Source organism: Leuciscus leuciscus (assembly GCF_965113295.1).
Source record: "Leuciscus leuciscus genome assembly, chromosome: 15".
In the NCBI taxonomy this organism is placed as follows: Eukaryota; Metazoa; Chordata; class Actinopteri; order Cypriniformes; family Leuciscidae; genus Leuciscus; species Leuciscus leuciscus.
In genome coordinates this window covers 40864411-40875153 of record NC_138739.1, presented here as the reverse complement: position 1 = coordinate 40875153, position 10743 = coordinate 40864411, and the positions used below count along the sequence as shown (strand labels likewise).

General features: G+C 40.3%; 1 protein-coding gene and 1 long non-coding RNA gene across 2 annotated transcripts in view; one reads left to right on the top strand and one right to left on the bottom strand.

The window, feature by feature from the left end:
* The first annotated feature begins 1219 nt into the window (after window positions 1-1219).
* The window catches only part of LOC309475380, a 40881-nt gene continuing 31357 nt past the window's right edge, over window positions 1220-10743 (top strand). The window contains exon 1 of the long non-coding RNA XR_014197625.1: window positions 1220-1868. This is a non-coding gene — a long non-coding RNA (uncharacterized lncRNA). The remainder of the gene's footprint in view (window positions 1869-10743) is intronic.
* Window positions 1226-10743, bottom strand: part of LOC309475344 (NACHT, LRR and PYD domains-containing protein 3-like) — a 29314-nt gene continuing 19796 nt past the window's right edge. The window contains exons 6-7 of the mRNA XM_082138094.1: window positions 2906-2952; window positions 1226-2829 (exon numbers count right to left, since the gene is read on the bottom strand). Coding sequence (XP_081994220.1) covers window positions 2276-2829; window positions 2906-2952 — 601 coding nt within the window. The 3' untranslated portion in view covers window positions 1226-2275. The remainder of the gene's footprint in view (window positions 2830-2905; window positions 2953-10743) is intronic.

The window sequence follows — 10743 nt, the reverse complement described above, 5'->3', positions numbered from 1 at the left end:
ACTGGAGGCAGGGCCCGAGGCTGAGCGTGGCCACTTGTGCTCCACTCCCTGTTGGAGCCTCAACTGGTCCTGTAGCACCTAACAAGTAGAGGTTAACTTGCTATTTAGCAGCTCTTCTTGTTATCAGGCACTTTTGTCCGGTGCTGGGAGTCTTGCGACCCTGGACAGATCCGGGCAGTCCTTCTGGGTTGACCGTAGAGTAGAACCCTACCCTACTGTCTAGGTTTTAAAGTAGGGTTCTCCATTCCCTGTTGGAGCCTAAACCGATCCCTTAGAACCTGACAAGTAGAGGTTAACTTGCTATTTAGCAGCTCTTCTTGTAATCAGGCACTTTTGTTGGGTGCTGGGATTCTAGTAGCCTGGTTTACACCAGACCCTTCTCAGTCATAACTGAGAGAGTGGGTCTCGGGAAGCTTCATTCACATCCCATTTCCAAAGGGGCGTCACCAACGGACTTCGCTCAAATGCCTCTAGGCGCAATTGGATAGACCAACGTTTGTGATTGGTGCCAAGATTTGGAAAGATTGGAAATGGGCTTGAATGGGCTCTTGGCCAGACTGACTTGCAGAGCAAATCTAAATTTGCCGGAAGCTCGTCTGGGTTTTCCCAGGCTACTGGACTAGTCCAGGCAGGGTGTGAACGCTTTCCCCCCATCGTTCTGGGGTAGTAGAACTGTAGCTCCCCTGCCGCTTCCTAAAGGTTAGTGTTCTTTGTAGTGAGGAAGGTTCTTTGTAGTGTAGTAAGGAATAGTTATTCTGAAACAAGATACTACATCTCGCTGCCATGCCTCGGACTCGCTGCTGACAAAGAAGTTGATGACGTCTATTGCAGGTGCTCGCTTATACTCACAGGCGCTCTGGTAGAGACGTCATGGACTGTTGTCGGCCAATGAAATTGTCTTGTGTGGATACACGTGCTTCAGAAACCAGTCACACTGATGACATTCCCCATCGCACTGATCCAGACACAGTGTCTCGTTCCCCTTCTCAGGAACCCATGGTTGCAGCCGTAACCTGAGAGGGTCTGTTATCAAGATTAGTTTTTTTACACCTTTGAGTCCTAGCTAAGATAAAATCATTTCTCTCTTTTAAGGACTTTGAAAGGGTGATCCAACTTTTATTTTGACAAAAGGCTTGACTATTGTAATTCCCTTTATTATGGGTATTAACCAAGCCTGCCTTGGTTAAATTTTTTTTAAGAAAATCCAAGCACAGCGAGACAATAGTAAACTCAAAACCAGTTTTATTGGCTACAATACTTGTGCTACTACAAGTAAAATAAAATAAAAGTATTATAAAATAAATGTTTGCAATACAGCAATATCAGCTGAGCTTCAGTACTGATGGGGTAACATTTTAAATAAAAGCTGAATCCATTGATCTATCAATTCAATAATCTTTAAATTTGTTTAAGTATAAGGATTCCAAGAGTGATGTTAATACAAGAGAAAATGCTATTTTAAAATTTTTATTTATAGGTTAATCTCCTCTATTCTAATACATTCTCTTCTACTTTAAACACAGTGTAATACATGTAATAAAACTGATCTTCTCTGTTTTAAGGTTATGCAATCACCCAGTTTCAGCACTGTTCTCAACTCATACATCAACACCATCAAATAAGGTACACTTGCAAAGTATAAACAAGCCAATAGAATCAACCTATAAAATAACAAGAGTAAAATACACACAATAAGCAAAGAATTGCAGTTAATTGTTCAAGGTAAATACATGTACTTGTAGATGGAAATGCTTAATAAAACAGGGTTTTTTGTTTTGGATTTCTAATGGCATTAGACATATATTGAGCATATGTGTAACTTCGATAACAATAGGCAGAAAATAAAATACAGAACACAAAAGTACAAGGTCCTGGAGGGCCACTGTCCTGCACAGTTTAGCTCCAACCCTGATCTAACACACCTAGCTGTGAGTTTCTAGTGATCCTGAAGACATTGATTAGCTTGCTCAGGTGTGTTTGATCAGGGTTGGAGCTAAACTGTGCAGGACAGCTGGCCCTCCAGGACCGAGTTTGAGAAACCCTGGCCTACACCCTACAAAATAGTGTACTCAAACTCAAGCTAAAATACAACCAAGCTCAGTCTAGTGAGCTAATCTCATGACATATGAAGCAGATACATCTTTGTTCAAGTCCTGTCTCTCAAGGTCCTTTCCGGACCCCATTCCCACTCTTTCCTGTAATGTCCCGTCACCTTCCCAATTTCAACGCTCCACTAAATTATAATACAACTGTCTAGAGTGAATTGTTTTATAGGTTATTCCCTGCCTGAGATCTTTCCAGCAGTTTGACACAGAGACACTGAGGCTCTAGGATAAAGCCTAAATCCAGCATATAGAGGTTCAGTGAATGTGGTGTTGAACGTGTATAAGTGTGTTAGTGTGTGTGTGTCAGAGACGCTGTAGAAGGACAGAGTGCCGGCCGGCCAGTCTAGATACACTCCTACTCTTTTAGACTGAGATGGGACATATACATCAGTGTTCTTATTATCATGCCAGGCTGTGCAAACCTTACCACTGTTAATCCAGAAAAGACACCAGGAATGTTCATTGAGTCCAAAAAGACAATCAATCCCTTCTTTTCTACTGACTTTTTTGTATGTCACTGCTACATGACCAATACCATTGAATTCAGCTTCCCAGTAACAGCGTCCAGTCAGACTCTCTTTACACATAACCTGTTCATAGTTCTCAAATCTCTCAGGATGTTCAGGATATGACTGATGCTCTTTCACATGTGTTACCATTCTGTTCTCAGTCATTAGGAGGCTAGTGTGTGTTGTGTTTGGATCCAGTGTGAGATCACAAAAATCTGAACAGAAAAAGAAACGTAATTGTGACAAACCATGCAAGTTTAAGAAATGAACAAAAACTAAGAACGGACTTACATTTTTGTAGTCCTGGTGTGATTCTGAAGGCTTCATTATAGTCCACACTGAAAAGAAAACAAAAACAAAACACAGGCACTTGTAACTTTGTCTCAACATAAATTCTCATAATTTAAATTTACAATATGTAACTTTTGACCCCCTAGTGGTAAAAACAACAACAACAACTGCGTGCATTTTGCAGAAGAACATTGTTTTGGTTGTGCTTCAGCTCTGTGACTGTGCGGATGAATATGGTTTAGTCAGGACCACCTTTGTAGAATGTATATTTATTATAATGATAATGCAAACCACTAACTGTTAGTGTTGGCTGTATGGTTCTGTTCTGGACATATTCAGTAATCATGCATGCATAATTACAATTCACAAATTTAACATGAGTTGTTGTAAACAAGCCGAAATACATGATGGATGATTACAATACAATTTAGTGTACACTGAAGACGAAACAGATATCAGATTAGATACCAGATTCCAGCTAGGTGGAGTTGGGGATGGAGGGGAGAGTTAGATGTAGCACGCAGCAAGCAGTAGAAGAGATGAATGGGGATTTTAATTAACAGCTGTGATAAGAGTCGAAACTGAATTGGTTACAAAGGCACTCAGCTCTGACACTGCACATATGTCCTTCATTTTTGGTTGAAATAATCCTTTAAGTGTGTACATTTATAATGTCCTTTTCATAAATTTTTCAGTTTCATTCAAATTTGTAATAAAAATAAATGTATTGAAGTTTAGAATTACAGCCTTGCGTGTCCAGCCTACGCTAAACCTGTTAGAACCTGTTTAAACGCTAGTACCGTAACTGCACTGGGGTGAAAATTATGATATGGCAAGTCTAAGACACACCAAACTGGTCGGACAGTTCCATGAGTGATTTCATCATATAGCCTTACTGGTGCTATTTCGGGGTCTAAAACAAGAAAAAAAGCCATTATAACATGTACATGAAAAACTGAACACAACTATGTTGTGCAGCAAGCATCACAACAGAGAAAGGAACCTCAAGGATGATCCAGGTAATTGTGTGCAACTGTATAGGGCCCTGTAATGTATGTACTATTGGGTATCATAGTTTTTGGAGTAACTATGCCCTCTAGTGGTAATCTACATAGAGTGTATTGAGAATCAAGCTCAGTTCAAAGTTCAGTAAAAGAATGATGTGATTACACAGCAGACGCTTGTGTTGCGTTGTTATTTATCTGCCAGCAGACAACAAAATTGGCGATGAGGTCTGCATCGACAACCACGGATGCGACAACACCTGAATGGAGTTACATGAAAGAGTGAGAAAGCCAATGAATGTGTAAAGCGGGAATTGCAAACGAGCAAAAATGTCAATGATTGGAACTATCACCGCATTTGACGGTAATGCCGAGGATTGGGGAACTTATGTGGAAAGAGTGGAGTTATACTGTGAGGCTAAAGCTGCCTTCACACTACACGCGACAAAGCGACACGATACCATTCATTTCAATGGGGAGCGGGCGACTTTCGGCGACACGCGCGGTCGCGACCGTTGGTGACTGGATGGGGCGTGTCTGGCGACACGACAAAGTTGAGAAATGTTTAACTTTATGCAAATGAAGAGCGACTTTCGCGAGCGACAACCAATAGGAGTGGAGCCTGGAGCGCGCGTCATCATCCTTCTCCGCTCAGCCCCTCGCCCCATCGACAGAAAGATGGAGGAGTATTTTTTTAAATCGAAAATACTACTGTTATTGTGTCATGAAATGTAGTTATATGAGTTTTTCAGTCGAGAATGTAGTTGTTTAAAGCTCAAATATGTGGTTTGTTTATACAGATAGCACCTATTTTCAATTTTGATCTGATATTTTCGGAGTTGAGACCCAGGTACTCGTTCATTTAACTTACATGCTTTACGAGTCTAAATATTTAATATTTTCTCTCCAGAATGTTTGTTTTTAGTGGCAACGCCCACTAGCGACCTCATCGCCAGCCACCGGCGACATGCAGCGACAAAGTCGCTTGTAGTGTGAACGCAGCTTAATGGGGTTGAAGAAAAGAAAGGGGTTGAATTGCTGAGCGTGATGGGAGCTAAGACGTACTGTGTACCTTGTTAACCCCTGAAAAGCCAGCGGATAAAACGTTCCGACAAATTGTGGACATTTTAAATTAACTTTTGAACCCCAAACCCTTAGTAATTGCGGAAAGATTCAGATTCCATAAGCAGAACCAAGCTAAAGGAGAAAGTATTTCTGAATACATAGCTGAGTTACGCCGATTGTCAGAGCACTGTTTTGGAGCTGGACTGGCAGATGAATTAAGAGACAGGTTTGTGTGTGAAATGCACAATGAAAGCGCATAGAAAAGACTGCTGACAGAAAAAGATTTGACACTCGAACATGCACTGAACATAGCAATATCTATGAAGACTGCAGCAAAAGATACATTGGAATTGCAACAAAAATCAATGGAATGTGCAGCAAATAAACTGTCACTGAAATCAGAGAGAAAGCAGAAATTTTATCGCTGTGTAAAAATGTCTCATGATGGAAATGACTGCCGGTTCAATGATAAAGAGTGCAGAAAGTGTCATAAAAAGGGGCACGTTGAGAGAGTGTACAAGGGAGAAAAGTGCAAGAGACACAAAGACAGAATGCACAAGGTTGAAACGTAAATCCGCCACTGTACATCAAGTAACTGAAAATGAAGCGAACACAAGTTCAGGTACGGATGATCTTTCATGTCTGGAACTGTACAACATTACAGAGACAGATCGAAAAGTGATTTGCCTTACACCAGAAGTGTCAGGAGTAAAACTCAAAATGGAGTTAGACACTGTATCTGCTTTATCGGTTATTTCAGTGACGGATTACAAGCAATTGTTTTCAAAGATACCACTGCAAAAGACATAAGTGATATTAAAGACTTATCTTTAATAAGAAAGGGTGTCTCCGAAAGGAAAATTTCCAGTAATGGTGAAGTAAAAAGAAAATCAGCAACAGCTGAACCTGTATGTTCTGGAAAACGGAGGGCCTGCATTGTTCAGACATGAGTGGCTGAGGAAAATACCTCTGGACTGGCATGCAATAAAAAACCTGGATGTGTCACAGCAAATCACAAACAAAGAGACACAAATGATGTTAGAGCAAATGATACAAAATGCGGAACCTGTGTTTCAGAAAGGAATAGGAAAACTTAAAGGAATAAAAGGGAATCTGGAGTTGAAAGAAGATGCTTCTCCAAAATACTTTAAAGCTCGCCAGGTCCCGTATGCAATTCGTCCCAAGGTGGAGGCAGAGCTGGATCATTTAGAAAAATAGGAATCCTGATGAAGGTAGAACGGAGCGAATTGGCAACACCCATAGTCCCTGTGATCAAAAAGGGAAAGACAGGAAATGTGCGTATTTGTGGGGACATTAAAGTGACCATTAATCCAGTGCTTCATGCTGTACACATCCAGTGCTTCCCCTGCCACGCATTGAAGATATTTTTGGATCCTTGTCTGGTGGAGAACACTTCTCGAAAATTGTCTTGGCCCAAGCTTACCTTCAAATGGTGATGGATGAGAAATCAAGAAATTCTTGACCATAAACACACATAAAGGGCTCTATCAGTACAACTGTATTGTCTTTGGAATCACCTCAGCCCCTGCTTTGTGGCAGAGAGCGATGGACCAGGTGCTCCCGGAACGCAGTGTTACCTGGACAATATCATTGTAACGGGGGAATGTAGTAATATAGTAATATAGTAATATGGTACATAGTCTTAGAGCTCAAACATGAATTGGGGCTCAGGTCAGGAAGCAGACAGACTGGCTAAACCTGCGAGCTGTCTCACATCACTGAGGTCAGATAAATTCCATCACATAGAGCCTCTTTCACCTAGATATCATCATATGGCGCTTTTCCACTGCATGGTACGGTACGGCTCGGTTCGGTACGGCACGCTTTGGCGCTTTTCCACTGCATGGTACGGTACGGCTCGCTTCGGCTCGCTTTAAATGGTACCACCTCTGTTGAGGTTCCAAGCGTACCGTACCGATACTAAAATGTGACGTGAAAACACTGCAGATCACTGATTGGTCAGACAGAATCATCACTACCAGCGTCATTGTATTTATAACACGAGACACTAAACCCGCTAGATTTAAATAGCCAGTAGACAACAGCCAACACTGTAGCGCTTGTTTTAAAAGTATTTGCTTAAAAAAAAGAGTTTAAACTTAAAAAAAAGAAATGGCTGAATCGTGGTCAGTGGACGAGGTGCAGACGTTCCTCTCGTTGGTTGCCGAGGAGCGGATGGGGAAACACGGAATGAAAAATTCGCATTTAATATGATGATGTCATGGCAGTAGAGACGGCAACTATAATGATCAGTCCCACCCACTTTGAAGCGGTACTAACTGCAGTGGAAAAGCAACCGCGCTAAAGCGAACCGAACCGTGCCGTACCGAGCCGAGTCGTACCACGCAGTGGAAAAGCGAAGCGAGCCGAACCGTTCCGCGCCGAGTCGAACCGTACCGCGCCGAACCGAGCCGTACCATGCAGTGGAAAAGCGCCATAATAGAGACTGTGTCTGTTCCCCGAATTAGGAAATAGCCTACAGAAAACTCCCAAATTTAATTGATGTTCAACAAATAAAAAAACAGATATAATACAGATGAACAAATGGTAAAGCTTGGGTTTGCTGAATATTCGATCCTTTACTTCAAAAGCACTTATTGTTAATGATATGATTACAGACTATAATCTAGACGTGCTGTGTTTGACAGAAACCTGGCTGAAACCAAACGATTACATTACTTAAAATGAGTCCACCCCGCAAGATTACTGTTATAAACATGAACCTCGTCTGAAACGCAAAGGAGGAGGTGTTGCTGTAATCTATAGTAATATCATCAGAATTACTGAGAAGTCTAGTTTCAAATAAAATTATTTTGAAGTGTTGGTGCTTAATGTAACAATACAGACCCTTTCCAAAAAATTTGAATATCATGGAAAAGTTTATTTCCATAATTCCATTCAAAACGTTAAACTTCCATAGATTATAGATTCAGGGCCCACAACTTAAATGATTTCAAGTATTTAGTTGTTTATTTGTACATAATTTGGGCTTACAGCTCATAAAACCCACGAAAACAGGATTTTAAAAAATTTGAATATTACATGAAATATAATTTCATGTAATGAAATTGCCACCAGGGCACCATAAAGATTTTAGCAAAGAATTTGCGGACTTTCTATCAGAATTAATATTGACTGCAGATAAAGTACTAATTGTTGGTGATTTTAATATACACATCGATAATGAAAAAGATGCATTGGGTTTGGCATTTAAAGACATTTAAACTCTATTAGAGTTAGACAACACGTGTCAGGACCAACTCATTGTCGTAATCATACTCTAGATCTAATATTATCACATGGAATAAATGTTGATGCCGTTGAAATTCTGCAGCAGAGCGATGACATCTCAGATCATTATCTAGTCTCGTGTAAATTACATTTAGCCAAGGCTGCAAAGCCGACTCCGTGTTATAAATATATTAGACCTATCAGTTCTGCCACTAAAGATTGCTTTATCAATAATCTTCCTGATCAGTTTCATCATCTCAGCATCCCAGATAGCTTAGAAGAACTTGATACTGCGACAGAAACTTTTAACTCTCTCTTTTCCAGCACTTTAGACACAGTTGCTCCGTTGCGCTTAAAGAAGATTAAAGAAAATAGTCCAATGCCGTGGTACAACGAGCACACTCAGGCAGAAATATGGAGCGCAACTGGAAGAAAACAAAACTAGAGGTATTTCGGATTTCATGAAAGGAGAGCTCGATTACTTACAGAGAGGCTTTAAAAGCTGCTAGATCTGCTTATTTTTCAATCCTATTAGAAGAAAATGAATATAATCCTAGGTATTTATTTGAAACGGTGGCTAAACTAATGAAAAAGAAAGCTTCAAGCCCAGAAGTTTCCAAGCAGCACAGCAGTAATGACTTTATGAACTTCTTCACTTATAAGATTGATAATATCAGGGAGAAAATTATAACTATGCAATCGTCTACTACAGTATCGCATCAGGCAGTGCATTGTAGTCTCCCTGAGGAAAAATTTGATTAATTTATTGCAATAGGAGAGGAAGAATTTTGCAAATTCGTTAATTCATCTAAATCGACAACATGTATGTTAGACCCTATACTGACCAAGCTACTGAAGAGATGCTTCCAGAGGTCATAGATCCTCTTCTTAATATCATTAATTCATCTTTGTCATTAGGATACGTACCAAAAAACTTTAAGCTGGCTATGATTAAACCACTTGTTAAAAAAACGCAACTTGATCCTACAGAATTAGTCAATTACAGGCCGATTTCAAATCTACCTTTTCATCCGATCGTGGTTGTATCTCTCTATTAGTGTTGCTTGATCTTAGTGCTGCATTTGACACCACTGACCACAACATTCTTTTAAATAGACTAGAAAACTATGTTGGCAGTAGTGGAATTGCACTAGCATGGTTTAAATCATACCTATCTGACCGTTATCAGTTTGTAGCAATAAATGAAGAGATGTCTCATCGATCACAAGTTCAGTATGGCGTACCACAAGGCTCAGTACTAGGACTGTTGCTGTTCACTCTGTACATGCTACCATTAGGGGATATCATTAGGAAACATGGAATTAGCTTTCACTGTTATGCTGATGATACTCAGCTCTATATTTCTTCACGCCCAGACGAAACTTACCAATTCACAAAATTAACGGAATGCATAGCTGATATATTCTAATTATTGGACAAAAAAACGTCCTCACGTAATAATCTAGAATACTGTCTAACACTTGATGGCTGCTCTGTTAAGTCTTCGTCGTCTGTGAGGAACCTGGGTGTGCTCTTTGATACCAAACTTTCATTTGAAAGTCACGTGTCTAGTATCTGTAAAACCGCATTTTTCCATCTTAAAAATATATCTAAATTACACCATATGCTCTCATTGACAAATGCGGAACAATTAGTTAATGCGTTCATGACCTCAAGGCTAGATTATTGTAATGCTCTACTGGGTGGTTGCCCTGCATGCTTAATAAAGAAACTACAGCTAGTTCAAAACACAGCAGCTCGAGTTCTTACCAGAATCAGGAAGTATGACCATGTTAGCCCAGTTCTGTCAACACTGCATTGGCTGCCTATTGAACATCGTATAAATGTAAAAATATTGCTGATTACTTACAAAGCACTAAATGGTTTAGCTCCGCAGTACTTGAGCGAGCTCTTAACCCATTATAGTCCTTCACGTCTATTGCGATCTCAAAATTCCGGCCAGTTAATAATACCTAGAATATCAAAATCGACTGCTGGCGGTAGATCCTTCTCCTATTTAGCACCAAAACTTTGGAACAGTCTTCCTAACATTGTCTGGGAAGCAGACACACTCTGTCAGTTCAAAGCTAGATTAAAGACACATCTCTTTGACCTAGCATTCACATAATACATTATAGACTTCTATAATTCAATGTTAGGCTGCATAGATTAGGTCAGCTGGAACCGGGAACACTTCCCATAAATCCTGATGTACTCGTTACATCATAAGAAGAATGGCATCTACGCTAATTTTAGTGTCTTTGTTTATCCCAAGGTTTTCCGCAGCCTGCCGGATCCAGGCCGTATCCAAATCGGACGAAGGACCTTCGCCTGGACCCGATGACAACGCAGTGCCAACTAGTCTCTCCCTATGGAGGATCCCTTTACCACTCTACAGATAAAGCATTGTCGGGAAAATTCATTTTGCGTACCTACCCCGAAGTGATAAAATAAATTACAATTCTGTATCAAAATTTATAAGGAAAGACCAGTACTTTGTTTAGGCTTGGTTTGTAG